General features: G+C 39.9%; 1 protein-coding gene across 3 annotated transcripts in view; it reads right to left on the reverse strand.

The window, feature by feature from the left end:
- Positions 1-289: 289 nt before the first annotated feature.
- The window catches only part of LOC311158484 (calcium and integrin-binding family member 2-like), a gene marked incomplete at its 5' end in the record, with an annotated part of 86,836 nt that continues 59,607 nt past the window's right edge, over positions 290-27,518 (reverse strand). For 2 of the 3 annotated variants that reach the window (XM_084213898.1, XM_084213899.1), the window contains 5 exons: positions 290-404; positions 6,962-7,157; positions 7,246-7,393; positions 14,789-14,900; positions 24,016-24,050. In XM_084213898.1, coding sequence (XP_084070024.1) covers positions 383-404; positions 6,962-7,157; positions 7,246-7,393; positions 14,789-14,900; positions 24,016-24,050 — 513 coding nt within the window. In that variant the 3' untranslated portion in view covers positions 290-382. The remainder of the gene's footprint in view (positions 405-6,961; positions 7,158-7,245; positions 7,394-14,788; positions 14,901-24,015; positions 24,051-27,518) is intronic. The other variant, XM_084213900.1, reaches the window with a different exon arrangement.

Genomic DNA, 27,518 nt, shown 5'->3' on the forward strand with positions numbered 1-27,518 from the left:
TCTTGGAAAACACACCAAAGCTAATATCTCAGTTTTTTGTTTTTTTTTTTTTTTCATTATTAAGAGCAGTATTAAATATTCATAAATATAAAAACTCTGTGGAAATACCTTTAATAATATTCTGATTCTGACTGTTAAAAAAAAGGGGGGGAAAAAGAAATACCACAATCTAGCAACCAACCATCTTCGCCAGAGTGCCTGGCCAGCAGGGAAGATAAAAATGTGACTGTTCCAAATATCCTGTAGATCACATGATGCTTCTGTCTCTTTGTGGACCAGAATTCTTTCAGTACTTTCTGATGAGTTCTAGGAAGTCCTCATTAGAGGACAAAAATCCCTGGAGTGCCTGAGATTCAGAAAGGTTGGAGTGGCAGAAACATCTTCAGATTCTTATGTGGAAAGTACTGCAAAAGAAAGAAAAAGATTAAGACATACAAACACATTTGTCACTATGCAAAAAATTTTCCTTTAAGCACAAAAAGGAAGGTGCTATGTGAAAAAAAAAATTACTTTCTTCTTTCATGCTTCAAGAAGATTTAAATCTCATGGGAGAAAATTCCATCTTCTAAAAATGTTAGCTCAGGGGCCAAGCTCAATACTGGATTAAATCAAGTCTAAATTGCCCAATTTACTGGCTGTAGAGCTGATGCCTTGTGCAGGCTGACCTACGTTAAGGAGTGTGGTTTTGATTGTAATTCAGTCCTAGTAGTCAGTTTTAGAACCTTCCCTTATTTTGTGCTGCTATAGCATATTTTATTAGGAACGGATTGTTCCTTTCCCCCCTGTATTGTTGCTTTTTGCCCTAGTTGTCCATCTCCCCAAAGTCCTGCCCTTTTGTTCCCTGTTCCTCCTCCCATTGAATGTCAATCCCTCCCCAAGCCTGCCCCTTTCTCTAGAATCTTCCCTATCAATGTTGCATCCTTCAAAACCCCATTGGTTTGCTTAAGTTATTCTCCTCCCCTGTAGTCCCCTATTAGTTTAAACATTGTATTCCCCGCCTTGTGTTCCATCCCCAGTTTCTCCCAGTTGGTTAAAGATCGTATCCTCCCCGGGACCTCCCCCGGTGTTGATGTATGCCTTGGAGTCAGTGTCTTTCTGTCCTTGACCTTCCAGGGAATAAACTTCCTTGGAAAACATACAGAAGACCTCTCCCTGTTCCTTTACAGCCTCAGCCCAGATTCCAAAGCCCAGATTCGCTGCCGGTCCCCCCCGGCGGTGTCGGGAGCTGGTGGGGCCAAAGAAATCCTGTACCACAGCAGACCTGGCCAGATGGAGCTGAAGAATAAAGTAGGGATTTACTAAAAGACCTCAGTAGATCCACCTTGAGCAGTACAAAAGCCCAGCCAGGGCTACACCCAAGATGAACCAAAATGGACAACGGGTCATGAGGTCTCTCACTTTAATAAGTTCTGTTCCATTTGCACATTGGAGTTAATTGTCCAGTTATAGCTTTACATTATGAAGTCCCATCTTTCTTGTTTTTCTCTCTTCAGTCCACGTTGTTTATGCTCTTGGGCCTGAAATTTGGATTGGTTGTCCTTGGCCCCAGCCTAGAGAAGAAATTGTTTTGTCTCCCTACTCTGTGATGACAGCTTACCATCCCATATTATGAAGCTCAGAACTACACACCAAAGCAGTACAGAATCTGAAAAATATAAAAGCTAAAACCTAAGGCATCAGAGCAGAGCTACGTGTTTCCTGATGGTACTTTTGCTATGGCACAGTAATTGGGTCCTAACCAGGACAAATTAGGCCGATAAAGTTGTTTTTCTTGTTGGGCCAAAGAGATTCTGGTTGTTACCCTCTATTTGCTCTTTACTACAGGCAAGCAACATGGCTTACAGCTGCTAGCAGGCTTCAGAAGAGCTCATGAGCATCTCAGCAGGGCAGGGAGAGACAATTTACAGATGGTATGCTGAAACCTCACTCTCTGTGGGTAGCAATCTGTTCAATGTCATGACAGTATCAACTGTTTTTCTTGACTGACTGAAAGGAGAAGAGATTATTATGTATTTTTGTATGTAAATTCTCTAAGTTTGTTGCCTACACTGAAAGAAAACCTTTTTGGAACATTTGAGAGGCTGCAGACTTTCTAGATGCCCCCTCTTTGGAATTTGTTTTACCAAAAGAATACTCCAACTAAATTATGGCTATTAGATTTGAATCAGAAATTCGCTAAAGGAAGCTTGTGGCATGTATTTGGAGGAGATAAAATTTCATATTCACCATGGTCCCTAGGAACCTTGTCTCTAGGAGTTTATTCAATCTGGGTGACAGTAAAAGATATGCTGTATAGCAGCCTAAGCACTGTGAGACAAAATAGAAAGTGTTTCAAATAGTTTACTGGCACTAAGGTTTTTTAAATAAAAGAATTATAAATATCTTGTTCACAATTCAAGAACTGTCTAGAGACTATATAAACCCAAGGTGTTAAAAAATTAACTCCCATGCAGGTAATATCTAGGAGCTAAAAATCCATCACATTGTATGTGAAAACATTTGAGGCATGATTGCCCAAAAAAATCCACCCAAATCCACCTAACTGGAAATCAATTTATTAGAAGAATTTCTGGTTTTATCAGAGTGCCATTTTGGCCTTTGAAGATTCAGCTAAGGAGCACCTAAAATACTCTGAAAAAATACTGACAAAAATTATTCCCTTCCACTGTTTCTTTGCTAAGCATCTCTTGCCAGTTAGTCACTAGCTCTAATATTAGTCCTTAAGAACCAATTAATCCTGATGTTGGGACAGTCTTATGAGAGACACATTTCCTCTAAGGGAGCTTCCTTTACTTCAGCATTTGGTAGGATTGGGGTCACAAAATCACCCAGTGGCTAGGCAAAGGCCCACAGCAGTTTCAGAAATACTGCATTTCCAATGTTTAATGTGCTGTTTCCCTGTCTGGTTCTGGCAGTTCCCAGGTATTGCTAATGCCATATTCCTCTCAAACCCCATTGCCTATTGTTACATCAGGCTTCACCCTCAGGCATTCAAATAAGCTGAAACTTCCAGGATGATTTATAAAACAATTTCCTGTGGAAAACGTAACCAGTCTTGTAGAACAGAACACTTAGCTAGTGCCAGCTCAGTCTGCCAATGCTTCCATTAAACTACAAGCAGTTTCTTAATGATAACAATTTTGAGTGAAATAAAACTATTGGGATCCAATTTTCTGAACTAGTAACTGTCGTTATCACTTACAGCTTAGTTCAGCTTCTGGGATAACAGCCAACTGCATAGATGTTCCCTGGTTAATGATTAACAGTGTTTTCTTCTGGTCTGGAAAAAATTCCTCAACGACAGCAGTGCAAATCAAGCAACAGACTTCACTGCATCTTCATTTGCCTGACAGCAGCACAAAGCTGGCAAAGGCGATCTGTAGGAGATTAAACCTACACAGGGTCATTAAGTAAAGGTTTGAGAAAGGAGTGATGAGATAAGGAAAATAAGTCAATCTAGAGTGGATGAACTTCAGCTCATAGCAGGTCAAAGCCTGGATCGTGGTCTCAAAGTTAAGTAGGTGTGATAATGTGACAGCTTAAAAAAACCCCGACATGTGCTTCATAACCTGAGTGCATATTGCTATTAGAATCTGGCCTTCAAAGGTTTTCCACAGAGTTAAGAAGACATTCCTCCTCAGTAACTTCACATCTCATGCTGCTGCTGCTGATCATTTGCAGCTGAATGAGAGTTCTCAACATTTGTCACAAGTCAGGTGAGCGCTGGTCCCACATCAGAGAGCAGAGAGAAAAAAGTGTTCTCTGGCTTTGTACAGATCACCTACTCGAGGAATGACAGGGATAAAACCTAACTGCCTGGAATCCTGCATTTCCCTCTTTTATGGTACGAAGAGGTGGCTTTGGTGGGGACAAAAGGAAAACAACAGAGATACAGATAAAAAGCATCTGGGGCCTTGCGAGTTATTCAGCATTTTCACAAGGCTCTCATACCACATGCCAGGATGGTATTCTGGGGTCAGATGTTCAGAAATACTGACTGCCCGTGGCTTCACAGCAAAATCCCTAAAACTGCAGTTAGCCAGCACCTGCAATTGCTCACTGGCAATAATTTTCAATGTGGCTATTGCTTTCCTTCCTAGGTGTTCCATTTTCACAGTTGCTGAGCAGCTGGAAGTGTAAATCACTGGACTCTTGGGCTTCCTTGAATTTAAATTCTGGAATGCATTCAACTGGGCACAAAAAGTGGAGATAAGCAAAACCAAATGAAATTGTGACTGCCTCTGGACATTGATGGGTTGGTATTTCTTTCACACATCTGCTTAAGATTTCAAATGGCCAATTTATTTTAGATGAAAGCATGTTATTATGTCTTTTTGCAATAGTAAGAAGCTAGTTCAGTTTTCCACTGGCATTTAGGTTTGGTGATCTGCTATTCAGACACTTCCTGTGCTTTGCATGCTCTGTAGTAGATGACCCAGTGAAGCTGCACAGCCCTGCCTGCCCTTTGGCTGCACACAGCCCAAGGCTATCATTTAAGACAACCATTACAGCTGAAAACTCAGAAGAAAATGAGAGGCTAGAGACAGAGCTGGAGATTAATTCACAAAGATCTAAGAAAGCATTGTTTCAGTAAATGAATAGGTAATGCTTCCAAGACTGTTATGGCACAAAGAACTGGACTTTTTGTGGTGAGAGATCAGCTACAGGAATTGCATTCTTGTCCCATGTCACAAAGTCTGTCACATGCTGGCAGGCCCTTGCTCCTGGTGGAGCGTGCTTGTTTAGGTTCAGTCCCAGTCAGACTTTGGTGAACCTATTGTGGCATTAAACTTCAATGAATCCCATTCCAAAAGTCAAATCTCTCTTTAGAATGCAGTATTTACACAGTATTAAAAAAATTAGAATAAGTTCCTCAGAACACAAAGTTCAGTATTAACAAGTATGCCAGTCTGCGATGCAGTGCATACAGGAAAAATAGAACTAACAATGTCCAAAAAAAATAAAATACCTTTACAGACAAAATGAACAGTAAACCACAGTAAGGCAGAGGTATCAAATCTTGCATGTAAATTGGTTTGGACAAAAGTAGTCTCATGACCCTGTCACTTTCTTTTCCTGCAGCTGTTAAAATTAAAACAGAATCCAAACTAGAGAACCTACACATTCTCAGCTCTGAGGCTTTTTTCCATTACACTCTCATTTTCCAATATAGCTTCAAAGACACATGTTGCTGAACCATAAGAAACATCAGGTTTGTCAGAGGATTCTAATATTTTCTTTACATATATTTCCAGCTCAGAAATTGTTTTCTTTGTACTGTTATCCCCACAGAAGTCTGCTTTTATATAGAAAGTGCCTGGTCAGAGGTATTCTTCAGAGGATTCTTCAGAGGATTCCAATATTTTCTTTACATATATTTCCAGCTCAGAAATTGTTTTCTTTGTACTGTTATCCTCACAGAAACTGCTTTTAGATAGCAACTGCCTGGTCAGAGGCTCTAAACCAGTGTTCTGGTTGGGAGGTGGAAGGAGACCCTTCTATATATCACCAGGAGCTCTTAGGCTTGAGGACTTCAGAGATGAATCCTATTGCCCAGCTAAACTCCTGAACCTGACTGGAGGGGCAAGTTACGATTCCTCTGGAAGCCAGGGATGACCAACACTACCTTAAATAAGCACATTGCCATCTTAAACCTGAAGGAGATGTCTTGTCACAGACACGGAGCCAAGAAGACGTGTTGAAACTGAGCGACTGGACACTCAGTCTTTCAATACTTGTTAGCCTGGTCCTTTGATTTTATTGGTACTCTCCAATTTCTCTTACCTAATCTATAATACACACCTCACTTCATCCCACTTTTTACTCGTCATCTTGCCCTGCGGAATACCCAGCACTCAGTGATTTTCACTCATTTCCTCATCTCCCCAAAACATCACCTAACTGGAAAAGAAAAATAATTGTGACAGTCCTTCCAATGGCTACACTGGCAAACATTCCTCTCTGCAATTTTCTCAGGAAATGACTGGACTGCACAGCATCCTCAGCTTGGAATTCTCAGTCAGCAGTTTGCAAGCCTCCACAGCACAGCAGTAAAGTCAGTCATGGCACAGGAAACTTCTGTAACTGCAGCTTCTACTGAATCTTCAGATCTGTCTTCAATTCTTCACATTTGATCACTGTTCTCTACCAGCTTTGTAGGAGCAGTACAGCCTTTTGATTGATTAAAGGAAGCCCTACCTGATCCCAGCAGCTTCTACAAGCACAGCAGTATAAAGAAGATATTTTCTTAGCTGGAAGTATCTGTAAACAAAATATTAGAATACCTACTGAGCTGAGCCTCACCATAATGATGATACAGATCTTGTTCTAAAGGGGTTTCTGTTGATACACTCGATTAGTCAAGGAATAGCTGAAATGTATAAAAGACATTCACATGGAATGTCTCCTCTCTAGAAGCTGATGTTTCTCAAGGTTCACTGGAATCACTGCTCCTGCTTTATTGTTGAATCGCTTTTAACCTCTTTCCTCAGAAGTTTCATTCATGAAAGAAATACTATTTTGTGTTCTGCAGGACTCTTTACAGTTCTTCAAAAAACACTTTCACAGCAAAGAGATCAATGTCTTTCTATATGTATTTGTAGCATGTATGCAATATTTACACACATTCCTATGCAGACAGCTGGCATCCTTGCTATAGGCTTAATCCTTGCTATAGGCTGAATTTGAGCTCATAATGGATCAAAATATTTCCCTGAACTGCACCAAGATGGGTGGAAGAGCAGGAAAGGTGATAATTAAAAGTCATTGAGCTCTTAGTCTTAAATTAGTAGAGAACTGGAATATGCCCTGGAAAAGTAAACTGAGTCAGGTAAGGAGTCATCCCCTGGTCAGTTCTCTAGTAAAATACTTACGTCTGACACTTCTTGTGTTAGACTGCACAGTGATATCCTAAAACATCCCTGCAAGCATGCAAGAGACTCTGTTTTTCTTAAAATAATACCTGAGAAAGTCTGGTGCCTTGGAAATCATGTTTTCAAAATCTGCAAATCCTAATTTCCCATCACCATCCATGTCAGCTTCTTCTATCACCTTCTCACAAACCAGGGTGATCTCCTCCGCTGTCAGCTCCTCCCGGGTCAGCTTATTGAGGGTTTTTTCCAAGTCTGCTTTACAAATGAAGTTATCTGTGTTAAAATCTAAACAATAGGAGAACCAGAGATCACAAAGTGTACCACTCATTTCCTCCAAACACAAAAAGCACACCAGAGCCCCTCCCCGCAGTACCATAAATCTTAAAGGCATAGATTGCTTTCAGCTCTCGGGGAGCCATTTCACTGAGCACGGAGAACATATCCACAAAGTCATTGAAGCTCAGGCTCCCCTCTCCATCTTCTGAGAAAGACTCCACAATCCTTTCTTTGAAGGGATTCTCCTGTGAAAGACATACATAGACTGGTATTTGGAAGATGAAAAAACCTGCAGACTCCCTGATAATGAAAATTTAATTGCATAGTTGGCTCTTTAAAGATTTTTTTTTTCTTTTTTTTCCCCCAAAAATGCATCAAAAAAAACTTACATTTGTATGCTTTAGCAAGAAGTTTCAGCAGTCCTTGCTGCTGCATAGTACCACTTCTGGCCTTTTATTTTCACTGACACATGTCAATGTCCAACCTGTGGTTGGGTTGACTAAAAGTTCCAGAGATTTAAATGAAATGTAATCACCACTGGAGATGATTCTGAAATCATTTCCAGCACCTTAGAATTAGACAATATTCTAAAACCATAAACACACAAGCAAGCATAAGAAAAACGGCTGTATCACTATGAAATCCAAAACAAATGTTTTTACAGTAAAAACCCATTGTCTTCCTCAGAGCTGTACAAAACCCCAACACTAATTTGTAGCTGTATCAATAAAACTTGGAAAATCAATTCAATTCAGTTGAATATGAACAGAACACAAACATGGGCTGTGAGCAGCATCTCATCAAAGCTGTGCAACAGATCTTATCTGAAGCCAAGATCCTGATTAACATACTGACCCATAAATATATACAGCTGTGGTGGTGGCAGATCAGGTTCACTATTTTTAATATGCATGCAGCATTTTGTTTGGCTTTTAAAGAAGCAGTACTGTGAAAGCTCAGAAGTTCAATCATATCTCCATTTAATTTCTTTTTTTTTCCTGTAAATTTAATTACCTAACAGGTATTCATAAACCATCCTATTATTTTAAATGAAATTTCAAAAACTAGCTATATTTGAGAGACAAATAACCAGAAAATGTTGTTTTTCAATTTACTTGAATTCTTTCTTGATAATTCACACATAGAGCATTGATAGAAGGCATTTTTGGCATAACTGTGGTGACTAAAAAAGTAATGACCAGGAGCAAGGCTGTTTTTATGGACAGATGAAGTAGGGACCACAGAGCCTTAGGCTCAAATGACAGCCCATTGAAGCAGTCAATACTAAATACAAATTCTCCTGCAGGGTTGGATGACTGAAGGAATCCACAATTGGGAACAGGCCTACAGATTTAAGGGTAGGAGATTAATGAGTTCACTGTTAGATGAAGACAAAACCAAATTAAATAGAATAGAAAAGAGGGATTCCTGAAAATAAAAAGCAGCCTCAAAAAGCAAAAGGGTCACATCTCTCCAGGGCATGAGAATGAAAAATAACACCCCAGACACAGGCAGATGGCTGAGAGAACCTCACTGTAAAAGGATACGTAGTGATCACTCATGTCTCATGAATGATGTGTAGGTACAGCAGGTGTGCATCTGTGGGTACTGCTCAGCTTAAAGTATCTCACTCAAATGCCTGGAAATGTCCCTAGAAATATTCCTGGAATACACATTTACCTGTTTGTAGGATTTACCTGTGGTTATACACATATACCTGTTTGTGGGATATGCACACACAGACATGCAGGGAGGGACAATTGCTTCTATTGTTTCAAACTGCCACTTTATAAATAAGCCAAAGGAAGATTCATTTGGGCTGAAATGTATGAAAAGGCCCCCTTTCTTCCTAAAAGCACACCAAAAAATAGTGCATTATATGTTTAATAATTGAGAATGCCAAACATTAGAATGGGCATCAAAACATGTTAGAAATTTATTTTTCATTTCTAAGATACTGTATAGCTTTGGAACAAACGTGACGAGAAGTAAGTGTCATGGTAACAGTAGTAAACTGACATCTTAGAGGCAGCATTGGGTAACAAACCAGGAGCAGACAGATGCAAATATCCCTATCAGCAGTGAATATCAAACCCAGGACTTTGTGCTTCAGAAAGGCTGGGCCAGGATCTCACTGACTCAATAAGCATATTGCAGTTGCATAAGATGAGTTATTTACTTGGCATGTCAGAGGTCTTGAAAATCCAGATGAATTAAGAAAGAATTAAATGAACCTAAGCATACTTCTTAAGTAACTCTTTGCCAAATGGATCTCTAAAACCAAAATGAAAAATAAAATCTTTCCTCATATTGATTTCTTTCCTTTAACTTTCTCATATTATGTGTCTTCAGGCAGTATATCTGTGGCTTACACAATGGAAAGTATTAGCTTACCTTCACAGATACTTTTCACATCCTTTCTGTAATTTCATTACCTCTACTCTAAAGAGCACAGATTAGGGTTCCATCATATTTAAAGGAGGAGCCATGGGGGAAGGGAGTAAAAGGGAAAATTATATTGTTTTTTCCTAGATTGCTTTCCCATAAGCACTAATTGTTGGAAAAAAGATTCCTTTTAAAACTAGAAACTTACACTTGTCTTAAAAAGCTTTTTCTGTAGTCTCATGCTAAAAATGAGAGGGGAGACAGGAACAATAAAGAATCACTACAACCGAAAACCAACTCTGCTGTTTTGCAGATTGATGGTGCTGCTCTAGTGGCTCAAGAGAATTCTAAATGTGCAATCCATCTTTGCAAGGAACGCTTCTTGTACTCAGATAATTGTGTTTCTGTGCATTTTAAAGTCTCACACAGCACCTATACCAACATTCAGACCTTTAACAGTTTACAATAAAACACAACCATTAGTTTTCTAACAAACTATTTGAGGGTTTACTCCTGGCATTGCAGCTAAGTCACCTGTTAGAGTCTTCTGTCCTCTAGTTTCCATCCCAGACTCTAGAAAAGTACTCTGGTGGCCTTTTGCCCCATCTGCTTTGTAGTTGGAAGAATTAATTTCAAGCATCCAATCCTATTCCCACAGGCTGACTGCATTTTGGAGATAAGAGGTTGCAAGTGAAGTTCAAAGATAGGTCTGGAGATGCCAGAGAGTCAAAACAAAATGCTGCTTAATTTTTATATCCACAGAAACACAATGATGACTTTTGTATTTGAATATAAATCCCCACTGACTTTAGAGAATATATTTAAAAGCACAAAGCAGTCCATTTGCAGACTATTGCAAGTCAGAATCCTTTTGGATGCTTTAATCAGGGCTTTTTCAGCAATGGTAAAAATTAGCCTTTCTCAAATTTCAGGAGTTATTCCAAAACAGAGGGAAAAAATTGCCATCAGACAAACATTAATATAAAAGCAGCTAAATTGTTCATTACCAAAGGTCCATAGGAAAGACTGGTGCTTCAGAAGGGAAGCATAATAAGTGCAACAGCAAATAGTCCCTGGAGCAGAAAAAAGCAAGTTTCTTTGCAGGGTTTTTTCCTTAATTTTCTTCTTCCTCAAAATCAATAGCTTGGGTTTTATGTGTCTATGATTATATTAATGTCATCAAACTCCTCTGCAGTGCCTGCAGGGTACTATTTAAGAAATTCCTGTAGAAACCAGGGCTAAGACAGAGCCAAACTGGTGCATTTATGTCTTAATGGAAAAGACCATTTTGTTCTGTCAGAAAGCAGAAGCATACGAAGTTCAACAATGACTCTTTACTGGAGTCACAACAACAAAAAACCCAAAGATTCAAGCTGTATACAGAATTGCTTAAACATTACAGAACCTAGCAGCACCTCATGGGAAGAGAAGGCATTGTGGCAAGAACTGATTCCTAGCAGTGGCAGGGAAGGGCACAGACACGGCTGCAGGGGAGCTGCAGGATGGGGTTTGAGGCAGAGAAAACAGCCCTCCCCTGTGACGCTTGATAATGAGACTTCAGAGAAGCAAGGGGAGTGGTTGGAGTAAAGTTTTGCTCCTCTGAAGGGAGTAAAACATCCCATCATAACTAGGAACAACTAACAGAATGCAGCAAGGACGTTGAGATGAGCTGGAGGCAAAAATCGGCCAGAGCAGGGCTGGGGCTTGGGAAAACCCCCCTGCTCTGGCATTACCCATTGCCCTTTAGAGGGAAAGCCCAGGTGTCATTGCCCAATGCACAGAAAGCTCTGAACCTGAAGAATCACTGAAATCCCATCTAAAACCTCATCCTTTTAATATTGTGGAAAGTATTTTTATTTTGAAGCGACTCGCTTGCATGCACTTTTAAACTTACTGCAAATAGGGTGCTGACATTGGTTCTGAAACGTGAGCTGGAGTCGCCATTCCCTGTGTGTCCTTGCTGGCTCCTGGCTGATTCCTGTGCCTGCTGCCCATCCTATTTCAGCAGGGGATTTATGAACTACCTACCTCCCCAGTGCAGCTTATGACAAGGCCTGCAAGGATCAGTGAAGTTCCTGTGTGAGCCGAAACGCAGGAAGCAACAGACTGGAAAGTGAGTGAAACAAAAGTGGTTCCCCTCCAGCAGCCCTTTGCTGCCCAGCTCTGGAGAGAAGGATTTCTCTGCTCTGCAGTGCCCACAGAGAGCCCACAATCTAGGAAAGAGGCAATCTGGGATGTGGGCATGGACACCCAGCACTGCCAGGGACACCACGGGGGCCTCTGACACCCGGTTACATTCCCACCTGCAGCTCTGCGGCAATGACAGTGATAATGTCACCAAAATCTATTTTAATTAAAAAAATATCACTCTTGCTTTCTCTATGGTCCCACACTGAGCAGTCCATATCATGGCTACAGTTTTGCTATATTAATTACTGCCATCTCACAGGTGTCCAGATGCCCCAAAGTTAATTTATTAGACTGGTGCCTGTGTAACAAAGATTGCAAAAATTAGAGAACAGAGACTGCAATGAAACTGATGGAATAAAGTAGCTCTGTTAACTTCAGTGTAATGGTAGCCCTAATCAACTGAAAGTACCTTCCCCTTCTTTATTTATTTATTTCTTGTCCCAACTTTCAACTTTTCAGAATCAGGAGTTAGTGAATAATTAATTATCAATTAAAGAGAATGACCATCAGCATTTTTTTTTCCCTTGAAACACAAAACACCTGGCTCAAAGCTTTAATGCATGAGGTAAAGATCTTTCTTTATATTAGCAGAATCTAATTTAGAAAAGTGCATTATTGATTCTATCCGTTTGTCAGAACCTGCAGTGGCATTGAGCTCAACATTGCCAGTAACTAGAAATGTAATGTGTATATGAAAAAAGCCAGGTGCATTGAAATTAGCACTAATTTTATTAGAATTCAATAGACATTTAGGTCATTTATTTCTATTTTAAGAAGTAAATGTTGTCTTTGTCTTCACCTTGATGAAAATTTACCAAAGAAAGAAAACACCATCACGATTTGTTAGGCAGTCTGGTCAAGTTGCAAAGGTCAAAGATTTTTTTCTTAGTGTATGAGCTGAAGTTAGTACCTAGGTGGCTTCAAAAATAAACTCTTGAGGAAATACTCTCCCCCTCACCCCCATCTGCATAGGTGCCCACAAGATGCTTCATGAGCAAGATGGACCCCAGTTTCTAACAAAGATCCCAGGCATTTTAACATCTTTTAGTGTCAATGCTTTGAAAGAGTTATGGAATATCACCTAATCTCCTCCTACTGGGATTTTACTGGAAACAAGCTCAGTAGCTATTGAAAGCACTTTTCTCTGTGAGCTCCCAGGATTCCTGAAATCAAATGAGTTGTTTGCAACCAATATTTCTAAGGTTCTTCCACAGACTGATGAGACCTGAGAGAGAATTTGTATAAAATTCAGCACTGAGTTTGTTCCATTACTTTCATAAAGTCAAGTTCCATTACCTAGAAACATCTTCTAAAGCAGGGTGAAAAATCCTCACAGCCTTGTGGTGCCAGTAGATACATTAAGAGCCATATATGATCTATACATGATTATGATTCTTACATGGAAGCCTCTTAGGAAGTCTGTCATTGCCACCTAAGTTTGCTGAGCTGGCATGAGACGCTCCTGTATCTCAATCTAAATACAATCCTGGATCAAATCTCTGGTTTGTATGTCAGCTTCAGTACCAGGCCTTCTAACACCAAAGTTCTCATAGAGTGAGTTGTTCCTTAAGTTGTTCAATCCTCTGTCACTGAAGCCAAAAAGACTCTGTGTGGTCATCATTTCTCACTTCCTTTTCTAAGCTTAGCCTTGATTGTCACAAAACAGCTGTCTGGCAGTTAAAAAGAACTGTGGCAAAGGATTCATGTTGTGCTTTCAAGATCTCAGAGATGATAACATAAACCCTAAGGAGTACTGGTGCCATTAGAAAAAGCCTAAGTATATTTTGTTGCAGAAGTCCATGCTTACTGTGAAAAAGAATTCTAAATTATCTCTCAGCTTCTTCAGAAAGCTGTCCATAGGCATCTGCTAAATCAGAGTCTGAAGAATAATTGAAGGATAAAAATTTTCCCAAGGTTTTCTATTGAATTAAATGCTTGCATGTGTTTAATGTTTCCATTTATATGAAATGCTGGTCGAATACTTTTTAACACACATACATTAACAAAACATGCTTCTTGTTCAATAAATTATATCATCCCAGAATCAAACATCCAGCAAGTGTGGTATTAAAGGAACAAAGAGTCCTGTGACCTTCAACTTGAAATCTAATTCAAATGTTTTTCACTCCATGTTGACTTAGCATCCTCTACAACTGAATGTCTAAAGCATGGCTTCTGCTTGCAAAATACCAGATATTTGAAAAAAAAAAAATCAATACTAAGGAAGAATTTCTAGATCATTAAAATTAAGTGGAAAGCCATCAATTACAAGGTTTTTATAGCATTGTTCTTAAAAAGCTTAATAATGCTTCATCCAACTATCAGATTGAGCACATAATTGTTTCCACATTATAGTAATTTATGGACATCAATTGACTAGCATACATGAAAAATAGACTATGACAAAACACAACATAATTCAATTAAGTGGTTAAAAATAAATGCTAAAAGTCCACATTGGTCCTGTTAAAACCATAAATTATTAAATTGTTGAACTGAGCATAAAAACAAATAATGTCTCAATATTTTATTTTTTTTTTTGCACTGATTGCCTTATACCTACTGCTCCTCTCATTTGCAGGACATGGACTGTGTCTCCACTTCCTACCATGTAATGCTCCCATGAGAATGAAAACTCCCGATAATTAAGAAAAATAATACTTATTGTGCTTAGGTAGCTGAGAAAAAAGGAGAAAATCTTGACTTTTTATTAGCAATATTCTGCACACTGATAGCAAATTTCCTACAGACTGAGATAAGAACTTCAGATTTCTAACCAGTTCTTCACACAGAGATTCCTGTGGATGCGTGGGGTATACACAAAAAGCAAAGATTGCTAAATTTATTTCCTATTGATTTCCTTTAACATCTACCCTAACTATCTCTGCAAGAAAGACATTCACCTGATATTTTCCAGTTTCTGAGGCTGGTTTTGCCCTTGAACAATAACAGGAAGAGGAAGATCTTAGCACGCCACAGTGCTTCTGGATATCAATTTTGGAAAAAAGTCTGGCAGACGAGCTACAGAAGTTAAGATACAGTTTGGAAGCAGTCAAAAGGAATACCTTCAGCTCAGGCATGTTTATTATAAGCTGCATAGGTAGTTTAACATCTGGGTCCTTTGTGTAATCCATGGGCACAACGTTCGGTGCCATTTCATGGTATCGGCCGTGCAACCTGGAAACAAGCAGAAACAAACAGCCAGTAACCAACTTCAAACACCCAATTCCATTCAATCATGTACAAATCTGTCTTGAAGCTCCAATCATTGGTTTTAGCACACCAAATTCCCATCTTTCTGAATAAAAGGGGGTTTTGATGCAGCATCCAGCATAACTGCTACCAACAGTCCTGTGTTTCTCGAGGTCTGTAACTGAGCAGAGTTTCACACGGTGTGGATGTAACATTTAGGCACTGCCAGCTATGTGTACAGAAGGCCTGAACCAAGGCATGCACTATGAAATGCAATTCTTATCATGTGTGGAAGTTAAGTCTCACACCTAATTCATAAACTGCTTAGGACAGAAAGTGCCCCTTTGTTATGTGCTAACACAGTGTACTCTGATCTCTCAGTGGGGCATTTGTACTACTTGGATACATTATAAAGCTGTATCTTGTGACTTACTTTCCTTTTAACAAAGAATCCTGCTTGCTCACTAGGCATACTAACAATTATATATAAAGATTCGGGTGTTTTAACAGCAGAATATGAGCAACCCCTTCATTTCCCCAGCTTTACCTGCAGCAGCTCTGCACCCAATTGAACTACTTCAGGTTCCTGTGTGTAAATAAACTCAAAAACTAGGGTAAAATAATCTACAGGCATCTGTTTTATCATTATTATGGTGTGCCACAAAGATCACATAAAATGAAACCCAGAAACACATTTTTTCTGCATTGTAGGAAACTGATGTCCTCATCCTGCACAGCAATAGTTTGTGCCATACCAGAAATTGGATATCCACTATCTCAGCACATTTCAGCTGCTTACCACAGCTCACCCTGACATTTCATAAATACTGTGTAATTCAAGATGCAATAGCCATTTCCCTCTCTAGCAATTGATTTCTCTGTTGCAAACAGCAGCTAAAAAGATGCTTCTAAATACAACAGAAAAAGCAACTTAAAAGCACTTAAAAAGAAAAACTTCAGAGAAAACAAAAGTTTGAAGTCCAGTGTCCATCTATGGGTTACCTACTTTTTTAAAAGCTAGAATACTGAAATGGTGTTCTAGTTTTCAAGAAAATTAAGCACTCCTTATTGGCAAAACTTGACCATTGTGGACAACATTCAGAAATTCAGGAGCTGACAATCCCTGCTTATTTTAACTGCCAATATTTCCTTTATTTTATCTAACATTAGACTTGTCTCTTTATAACATGCCATTTCAGTGCATAGTAACCCTGTCACTTCTTGCTGGCAGAATTCACTTTCTTGTCCACAGAAATTGCAATCTATTTATTCTGAAGTTCAACCATACCCTTTGGCAGCTGAAAGAATGATACAGCTCCCAACTCTAGACTAGACTGACAGAACTGTCTGGAAGGCAGGTGCTGGACACAGAAACATGCAGGCAACTAACTGCAGATTTGAGGGCAGCTCTCATATCCTGTCTTCTCCCAACTAACTCTGTTAATTCACCAAATTGGTCAAAGATCTCTGGATGTAAGAGCTTTCTACCTGAGTGGATTTCACACTAAGGCATCCAAATGAGTCTGTAGGAAGTGGCTCTGATCTAACTCCTGCAAACTGAATTACAGCAATAAAACACATGTTCCACATGCTTTTATCTGCAAGGATCCAGCAATTTGTAATAGCCTTATCACATGGCATGATTAGCCTTTAAGACCATGAAAAGGGCCATAATATTTCCCTATACCAAACATACAGTATGTTGCACTTAATCCATTATCCTTCAAAATGATAAACAAAGAACCCCAACCAATCGAACAACCACCAAAGACAGTAACACCTTTTCCTTCTGTAAGATCTTGATGCTGGAAGGTTCTTCAGGGACACTGTGTACTGTTTTATAATCAACTGGATTGCCAGTATCAAATACTGGATTTTGTACAAAAAATAACAGACCTGCTTCAGCCTCTTAACAGGATCCCAAGAAAACCACCTGTCATAAGGAACACAGTCCTTTATGCTGGAGGTCCACCAAAACTCCCGTTCAGTTGAATCACTTTTGTTGCATTGGGAGAATATTTACTGTCTGGCAAGGAAACAATACCTGTGTGATCAATTACTCTACATGATGTAAAGCTCAGTAGACATCAGGGTTATTTACACCCATAATCCTCCTGCCTGTGTGCAATACTTCACTACACCTTGTAGTGTTGTGCACTGTGACAAATCAGTAATCACTTCCCAAACACTGCTCTCATTACTGACTGTTCTCTCACATCTCTCAATAACATTCATTTCTAACTACAAATAGAGAAGAACCAAAGCTCTGGTAAAGGCTCTGATATTTCTCCTGTTTTGGAGAAGCAGAAGGTTCTTCAGGTGACCTGAACACATCAGAGCAGTTGGGACCTAGAGGAAATGCTTTTTGTCCTTTTACTCAGCATGCCCTTCACAAAAAGCATGTCTGAAAACAACTTCAAACCTCTTAATCAGTCCTAGACACAGAAACATTTGTCTTGTCAGGGAGGTAATGTAAGGTTTTGCGGTGCTGTCTGAACACACAGATTTGGAAAAGCCATCATCATACAAAGACCATCATATATATTTAAAAGCCCAAGACCAACCTCATTGTCTTTGCAATAACTACTACAGCTGCATTTCCTTTAAAAGATTCTTCTGGATGCATGCAGAAACATTCTCCCATTCCTGGATGTGCTCTCTTCAGCAGGATTCCTTATTAACTTTGCATGGAAGTAGGAAATGAAACATTGGCAGTGTCTTCCCTGCCACAAATGAGAGTGGGAGGGAATATGGTGATAAATTTAATGGCAAATTTCATTAACTGATGATGCTCTGTCCCCACAGGTACTGGTATATGTTTATGCTTCATGTACAACATTCAGTGATTAGGGCTGTGATTCTGGATCATTTTAATCCAGTCTAAACCCAGACTGCTGATCTGCCCTTGCAGAAATTTGAAGCCCACCAGCTACTCATGTCCCTTGTATAAGCACTAGCATTCAAGAATGTGCAGTGAGGTTCAGGAAACTGATGTGTTTGAAAAGAAAGACTTTTTCACAGTTAGCTCCTTGAGGTTACTGAAGCAGTTGTGACAGCAGCAGAAGAAAATGGGGGTTTAATTTCTATTAAATTAATCAATAAAGGCAGAACAAGACTTACCCCTGTTGACAGCGTAGTTTTAAAATCACTCAGCTGCCCATCAACCAGCAAAAACCAAAAGTGCTGTGTTCAGAAAAAAGCCCACAACACAGTTCTGTCCCCACAGCCTACTTTTGATTGATGACAACTTTCATTTTACTACTTTGGGTCTTTTACATGGCAAAAGGTAGGTCAGAGTCTGTTCCCACTTCTCAAGGGTGAAGCATCCTAGAGTCAGCAAGGATGACACTGTGGGAATTTGCTGGATATAGTTTGGGATGTCTCTTAAAACAGAGCCTCCTGCTCTACCTGAATAGATCTGAAAAAAGGCATTTATAAGCTTACACCCTGCAGCAATCATTTAAATTCACTGTTGAGCTTTGGGAGGGAGTCAGACTGTACCCAAGGTCACCAGTGGGTGTGTTCAAACACAGAGCAGTCCTTCCTTGGCCTGGTGTACATTCATCTGCATCATTAAATGTAGTGCCAACAGCTGGCTGAGCTGCCTTTTAAACAGGAACTCTGCACTGAAGGAGTGCTGAAAACAAGAGATAAAAGCTTGCAATGGCTCATTGATTAGAAATAAGTAGAGGCTTTAAAGTGGCCTTTAGATATGAATAAATATCTTCCCAGTTTGGGTCCCACAGCAACAGTCACTTGATTTATGTTGTAAGGGAGAAACATTTTTATATATCCTATTTATTCCTAAGTAAAAGGGATGCATTCAAAGACTTGTACATTACACTTCAAGACCATCTCAAAGAGTAAATTCTAGATTGCTCAGCATTGTTCTGCACTGTCAGAAAAAAAAAAAAAATAGCAAATGGCTTAACTAGAGCAATGAAAGCAGGCAGTGAGTGCTGATGTCAGTCCCACCAGGGGTTCACAGGAGCCATGGCATGACCTGACTACACCCTCGTTGTACAGGATGGAACAACCTGTGCCTGCAGCAAGACCACAAGTGCACAGCTTCTGTTCAGTTGTACTTCTGGTTATTCACCACAATCAGAACTACAGGCTCCTGTCCAGATGCCAGAGCTGAATGGAACAGCTGGAGAAGGACTTTGTGTAATACACAGAGAAGAATTCACCACTCCAGAGAGCAGCAGAGAATTGACAAGTCAACATAAAGCCCTGGAAAGAGCCAGGTCTCATCAGCCAGCCCTTCCAAGTAGCTGAGATGGCTGGAAGTAAAAGAAGCAGCAGCATTGAAGATGAGACCACACAGAATGCAGCACAGAATGCACTGATGGGAACTGATTTACAAGCCTTGCTCCAGAGGCTGTAGCCGTGTGCTGATGCAAATCAGTGACCTGCACATGCTCTCTTGTCCTGCAGTCCTTTAATGGACAGCTGGGGAACAGAGCCAGGCAGACCAAAAACCTACAGACCTGCCACACAGGGAGAAAAAGCTGCTCTAACTCAAAAAGAAGGGGGTTCTTTAATCTGGGGCTGGGAAGCTAAGGAAGGAGGGGCCTTCGGGGCAACTGATAAAGTACTTGGAGGGTCTCAGATTTATGCCACACTTGAACAAACTGTTTTTGCAACAATAAATGTACAATGTTACACATTGTAACTGAGGCATAAATCCCTGTGCTGCACCAGTTCCTCCGTGAATTATCGCTTCCAAGGACTGCAAGAGGTTAGAACAGTCTATCAGAGAATGTGGTCTACCATGTGAAGCTGAAACCAAAATGACAGGAAACGTGATACAAGGAAATTCAGTCAGAAACTGAAACCACAACTCACTGAATTGCCACAGTTTGACAAACTGATAAAGAACAATGGACAGTGAGAAACACAAGCAGAAAGAGTTGGAAGTTGAAGGAATTCTGTTACTGATATGCCTTTCCCCTTTTATGATTTCCAGTTGAAGTTATTTTCATTGTATCAATAAAATACAATAACTGGGCATTGAAATCAGATTTATAAAAAGGCAGCATAATACGATGAGAAAAAGTGGATAGATGAGTCTTCTGCTGGTTTTTAGTAGCCTGCATTCATCTTTGCAATGCAAAATGAAGCAGCACAAATTCATTTAAGAGAACACTACAAAAATATCCTCCCAAATAATCTACAGTAAAATTAAAAAGAAATTGTGAGAAATGTTTTTGGCAGACAATTTATAATACATTTATTCTAAATCTAGTTATAGTTATGAAAACTCTGACTTCCAGTATATGTACCCTACTGTTCCCACACCTACATGATGCATAGTGAGTATAGATAAGAACACTTTATAATGTTTTTCCTTCCTTGAAATGCCACTCAAACCCCTGCTCACAGGCATCTTTTCTGCTGGTGATTCCAAGAATCACAGTGTGACTGAGGAACTCCTGAGATGAACTGGTGCAGCCTCCTGCCCAGCAAGGGCACCAGGAGCAGGCTGCCACATCCAGATGGCTTTTGAGTGTCTCCAAAGCTGGAGATTGCACAGCTTGTCTGGGCAGTCTGTCCCAGTGCTTCCCTGTGTTCAGCCAGAACTGTCTGTGTTTCTGTCTGTACCCACTGGCCCTTTTCCTGGCATGGCCTCTGTCTCCTTTGCAGCTCCAGATCTCAGCTCTCTCAGCTTTTCCTGACGTGAGAGGGTCCTCAGTCCCCTGTCCATCTCAGCTGGAGCAGCTGTACTGGGGAGCCCAGAGCTGGACACAGAACAGCAGCACTCCATGCAGATCAACACTGACAGGGATGCTCTCCTCTCACAAGCCTTAGCAAAACAGGTACATTCTGACTTAAAAATAATACAGGAAAAGCTTATGGTATGGAAATACAAGGATTGCCTAAAACCCTTTTTTTTCCTTTTCATTCACAGAGGATACAGAAATATTTTTAACAACAAGAATGGTAACGTAATTATCAAGAAGATCAACAGTAGCTCCAGGATATATGTTCTTTGTGTATATAGTTTCTTGCCTGAAACTCAGGAAGATTCCCAAGGGTACAGAGCCACTAATTTAATTCTTTTGGCTGATGCCTTTTCCTCCAAAGCTGACAATAGGGCAATTCCCCTTTCTGCATACAAAACTTCAAACTCTTTAAAAGAAAAACAGGAGCTGTTTTCTAACTCCTCCCTCCATTTGTGTAGCAACTTGCTCCACAGCAAGCTGCCTCCCAAGCAGTTTGCTGCATTTGCTGCCTTATAAGGAAGCTTTCCAGACTCTTGAAGGAACCACTGCTTAATTCTCTGGCAGATTTCAGATTTAAAATCCAGCATTCAGCTGGATTGGCTAGAAGGGCTCACGTCAGCTCACCTTTCAGCCATCAAGAACAAGCCATGAATCACAAGCCAGGAGCAGAGAAGGCAGCAGAAGAACTATTTTTCTTCTACCAAAAGGTTCAAAGGTTTGCTGATGTCCCAAACAGTGCCCAGCTTGGTCATTTAGTGCCATATTCCCCTGGCAGCTGGCTAACTAGGTTAAGTCACTCTCAAGCAATACAACTTGAACTGGCAACTTTTGTGCTTTTTGGCTAGGACAGACATCCAAAAGCACCTGCATTTGAGTGTTTGTTTGGGTGCCAAACTGTACCAGTCTACAGGGAGGAGCAGAAACAATGGGCTGATGAACAGTTAAGCATTATTGCTAGAGTAAAAGCTTGCCTGCCAGAAAATCAGATTTGTAAAACTGACTAAGAGAAATAATGCTTTTTGAGAGAGAACTCAACCATTTGTTCCCATTTGCAATCACGAGAGGCACGTTATACAAACAGATTCATTGCTATAACTAAAGTGGTTTTCCTAACTTTTCTTCATGTCATTTTTTTCCTTTTTATTCCTGCTTCTCTCTGCAGGATGTTTTCCAGGATAACAACTCTTTTTCAAATTGTGATGCCCAAAACTGGACAGTCTATTCCAACTGAGGTTGCAGTACTGCTGACTGGAATTCTCCCATTTTATAAACACTGCTGAGGCTAATGCATTTTAGAAATGCATTTCTCTTTTTTGCAAGAGCATTGTAGGGGTGGTGTTGTTAAAATGGTGCTCACTTTGCTATTCTGCACTTGCAAATTTTTTCTCAGTTCTTAGGACTTGAGTGTGTGAATTTTCTTTTGCTCACTTTGACTCCAGTAATTTTCTAACATACTAAGTACTGTTGAAAAAGCTAATCTCGATCTTCATAGCATCTGCAACTCACTTCACTTCAATGTTTCTCACCATTCTCACCAATTTTCTCTGTTCAGGAGTATTTTCACCAAGAGATCAGTGGACTTCCACAAGTAGAAAAGGACTACTACAAAGTATGTACTACTACTGGAATATGTACTACTACTGGAATATGTAGAAGTCTTTACTAAAATAATCACATGTTGCAGCTGCTTCTTTTCTCTGACTTACAAAAGCAGATACTCACAGGAAGATTTGCTTTTAACAAATCTGCAGTGGCTGCCTCTGAGCATGTATTAAGTTCTAGGCACTTACAGACTGATTGTCTAGCAGTGTGTTCTGGCATCTCTCCACACAGAAAAGTTGTGTTCTGAAGCTACACTCATTGGTCTAAATTTCCACATTCTCCTTAAGAAAACTGGGGCATGTTTTCAAAGCCCTAATACCACCAAAGCAGCCAGTAACAGCTCTAAAAATTTGTCAACTGTCCCATTAATATTTTAGGTAATGTTTTGAGTCAGTGATAACATAAATATGTCTACAGTAACCAACATTCTTAATTATGTTCTTGCCCTGTGCCCATGACTGAATGCTCATAGCAGTGATCAGCGCTTCCAAAAATTAACCATCTTTGATCAAGACTTAGGAGTGTATTTAGGTTTTCTGGGGATAAACAGCTATCAAACACCAATAGTGAGCTATGGTTTCTATCTATTTTTCTCTTTCACCAGGCACACTTGCCTCTGCTGCAGTTCTTACTTTATATTTTTTCCTAGATCCATTTTCAGCAATTTGTGTTAAACTTTTCTTCACTTTAAGTTAATAAGATATACTATTTTCCAATCATTTGCACATTATCCACACTCGGATTACTAATCAAAAAATGTGTCTTCAACCCCTCTGACCACAGCCTGTGTTTGTGCTGACTTGAGCTGCTGTTGACACAAAAGCCTTGCCCTCTAAAGTCAGTGTGGAAGTCACTCTAACAGCTTACTGGTAGGGAAATGCTCTCCTCATTTTCAGTTGCATTTGCTCACTGTGGTTCTCCTGCCAGCTTTGGCACTCATCTCATCCTTCAGAGAGCTGATTCAGCTTATTAAACCAGCAGAAAATAGATTTACTGTTGTTTGGGGTTTTGATGGGCTACTTTCCCTGTAGGGACAGATAAAAACACTTAGCCCGTTTCACCTAATTGCAGTCTCACGCTGCTTTACATCAGTTTATAGCAATCTAAATTGAAGCTGCCATATTCATCCCTTCATCCCCACCTACACAACAATCATTAACAGCCATGCAAATGGATGGTGAGACAGACAGAGCTTTCTTTTTTTTTCCTTTTTGTAAGGATGCTCCTTGTTGGATCATCTCACTGAAGTGGGCATCTGCACAAGAAATTCAGTTCAGCCTAAAGAGGACTCAACCTGCATTTCCTCCATATCAGCCCTGTGAGCATCCTGCAGGGTAAATAAGTGCCCAGCAGTACCTGGCAGCCCAATCACTGGGACAGGGAGATGCTAAATCAGTAAATGCTAATTAACCAGGGAGTCATAACCCATTTTATTCCTGCTCACTAAAATTTCACCTCAGACATGTAGAAACACCTCTGGATTCTACACTGAATGCAGCATGTGCCCTCACTGGTATCACTGAGCAGAAAAGCAGCAAATCCCTTTCATACAAGTCACTGGCTCAACCCTAAAATAGTCTATGATACTCACTTTAAGCTAATCTCCACCTTATGACCTTATACATTATAAGTATATCTAAAATCCAATCCTATTCTATCCAATTGATTCCTGCAGAACAACAGGCTTTATCTGTTTTCCCCACAAGTCAGATAAAAAGATTTAGCCCCTTCTACATGGATCATGAAGGAGAAATTTAAAAGAATTTGCTTACCGAAGGATTTCCTTCCGAGTGAAGAACGTGCAATCCTGTTAAAGAAACAAAATATGTCATTGTACTACAGAAATATTGAAAACAACTGTCAAGAGTTATTTCTCAACCTTTTGGAAGGAAACTCAGATCTGACAGAGAAACATTAACGATGCCGTTTGGGTGCCATCTATGTTTGACTCAGAAAGCAACATACACTATAAAATAACAGAAATATTTCAAGGACAGGCCTATCCTATCAGCAAAAAGAAAGATATTGATAGTGTGATAGCTCAGGAGGAAAAGCCAGATTGCTGAGATACTTCTCCAACGTGGAATGACCAGAGCAGAAACAAAATTAAATCTAAAATAGAAGGTATATGCCAAAAGTATGCATTAAAAGAATATGTAAAACTACAAACAACAATCTGTTGTTGATGACAAAAACTGTCTTCTTACTTTAAGTATCCCCCTGCTGTAGACAACTGGTTTAATAATAAAATTATGTAGTTATTTATTAGTTACTAACCACTTTTGCTAACAATCAGTTTGCACTGTGATCACTTGGCTGAAGGCTGCAAACTCCTCTCTTTTAGGAGCATGGATAAGTGGATAGCCTCTGCCCTGAAAAGCAGCAAACCATTCAGCTCTCCCTGTGCTATCACAGAACTGGAAATAACTAAAATGCAAAAGTAGAGCTTGCTGAACTTGAGAGAAGAGCATACAAGCATTCCCTTGCATTCTAAATGTCTCTGTGACGTGACTGAATTGACATTGGTTTAATTCACTTTATAAACACCTCTTTTATACAAGAATTCAAACACTTCACCAAAGAACCAGAATATAAGTAGTGGCAGAGTTTGCATTTCATGCCTTTCTACTTCAGGCACAAAAAAAGGTATAATTTCAGGTGCTGTGAGGAAACAATAATCAGTGCCATCCCATTCAGAAACAATCCCCTAATCTCCACTCTTACCTAGTATTTATTTAATGGAAATCCTGCCCTGCATCCAAGACTAGGAACACTAGTGGTAATGAAATATTTGATAATCAGTTGAGAACATCATTCATCAATTCAGAGAATATGGAACTTGATCTTAGAGCCAGCTCCTGGGGGTGTATATATAGGGGACAACCACCAACACAGAAAATTCTTCCTCATTACCCACCTCCCTCACAGGCCCATGTGATGTGGCAGGGCATTTGCCTAACCATTCAGCTCTTTGTAATTTTCCCCTTTTAATGGAAAGATATTTAGAATATATCATCTTTGAAAATCAGCTTGTGACAAGACAACAGCATCAGACTTGGTAAATCATACTTAAAGGGTACATACAAGTACTGTGTCTCTACAAGTCTTGCTCTTCAGTCAACCAGTGAAAAAGCATTTCTTTCTCAAGCTGAGACTTGTTGGGGCTAAATGCCTCCTTTTCCCAAGGAGGGGAGAAGCAAAGGATCCTTTGCTGGCAGGAGCAAACAGCCTGTCTCGGGTGTCCAGGAACGCGATCAGTCCCGCAGGTATCAATTATTGAGCTGCCTTGCTCTCCTCCATACAGAGCAGCAGCCCTTCCTTCCTTCAGGGGATTGTGCACTACAAGGCCCAGGGGGAAGCGCCTTGGGAACTGCTGACACCGATGTCACATTGTCTGCAACTGCACAAAGTGACATTGGAGCCAGCTGGTCAAGTCTTCCTTAAATTCCACACAATCAACACAGTCAAACTGGCACTTAAGGATGCTTCATTTACTAAGAAAGGGCAGGTGTAATCTCACAAATAATTGTAATGCCCTCAGCAGCAATCATCTGTAATTATACAGGCAGGGGAAACAGCAGCCACTTAACTAGAGAGCTGACAGGAAAGCGATATACCAATGGAGAGAGATTAAAAGGAAAAGTTACCCTTTACCTTGCAGAAGTCCTGAAAAAAATGCTATTGGAAGACAAATTAGGTCAGATCATGAACTGTTTTTGCTGACAGTCCACACATTTTTTATATTTTATTCTGAGTTGCTTCACGAAGCTGACAATAAACACTGCTGCCTGCCTGGTTTTTGATCAAGAAGTTTTTAACTAATGTAACCTGTAGAGGAATGGATGCAGGGTAGAGGTCACTTTGACATTCTCTCATTAGCAGACCCAAAACTGGGAAAGTACCAAACCCAGCTAATGTGAGTTTCTGCACCTGCAACACCATTGTGTCCTTGAGCATAGCAGTAATACAATAACAGTAATGAGGATGATACCAGCTATGAAACAATTTACCATAAAAAAACCTGTCTGGTGTCAAATGGCAAGTGCAAAACCACAGCTCCATGTGACCTCTGATAGGCAAGTCCAGCCATCCCTCTTGCTTCTCCCAGCCTTTTATTTCTGCCTGTTCCTTCCTGCAGACTTCACCTTGATGAACAGAATACCTCTATCAGAGAGCTCTGAAGGAAGGAACTAATGTGTTTGTAAATGAACCTAGCAATAATGGACACATTTTCAGCTTGGATCATTTCCTTTTAGTGACTTGGAATATAGCATTGGCAGTGCTAGTACAAGAGACAAAGGTGAAACAAGTAGCTATTGATGGCAGGAAAGGGGTGCAGGACTGAGTTAATTTTCCTTTTTTTTTTTTTTTTTTAAATCACAGCCCTCAGTTGGATTAAAATCATGATGGAAAAAAGGTCTAAATAACATAATTACATTTTATTGTTGCTGGAACTTCAGCAATTTAATTCCAATTTAATGAAAGACTTTTGGCCAAAGAAACACAGAGGTGAATCATCCAATTTTCTTCTGGCTACTTCATTCATACAGAAATATACATAATGAAGGACAATAAATAGTAAATTAACATGTTAAATTCACTCTCTCATAAGGAAAGGTGAAGTTGGCTCTGGAAAGCATTTGTCATTTATGCAAATGATTACTTTGATTTTCCTGCAAGCCAGAGATATCATGGAACACATTTGCTATTTTGTGGATTGTATTTGAGTTTACTAAGAGTACAAAAAGCAACCTGTCTGTTCTGTCTGGACACTAAGATGTCTGGGAGTCCTGCTAGAAAAGCAGAAACTGAATACGAAACAAATAAACATTACCAGAGTTTTCATAATTCTTATCTGTTCAATTCTTATCATGACAGCAAGAATTGATCCTGGGAATTACTGCCTTTATTTCTAGTGCTATACAATGGCCTGAAAGATTTCTGCTAACAGCAGGCCCTCGGGGGCTTTAGCTTCTTGAGAACAGAGGCTTTGCCTTGACAGGTCACTTATTCCAGCCCCTGAGAACAAACATGCACCTTTTCTGAGATCAACTCTCCTGCTCACTCTGCCCTCGTGCCCTTAATAATCAAGTAAAGTAAATTACAAGTCCAACATGGACTTACTTACATGTATTTACTTACAATAATCAAGTAAGTAAATTACAAGTCCAACATGGGATCACTGATGGTTGTTTGGAGGGAAGATACCACTAAAACAAATCCACAGTTATCTACCTAACATCTTGTAACAAAATGAACAAAACCAAGCAAACAG

The sequence above is a fragment of the Fringilla coelebs genome (genome assembly GCF_963513975.1).
Source record: "Fringilla coelebs genome assembly, chromosome: 12".
NCBI lineage: Eukaryota > Metazoa > Chordata > Aves > Passeriformes > Fringillidae > Fringilla > Fringilla coelebs.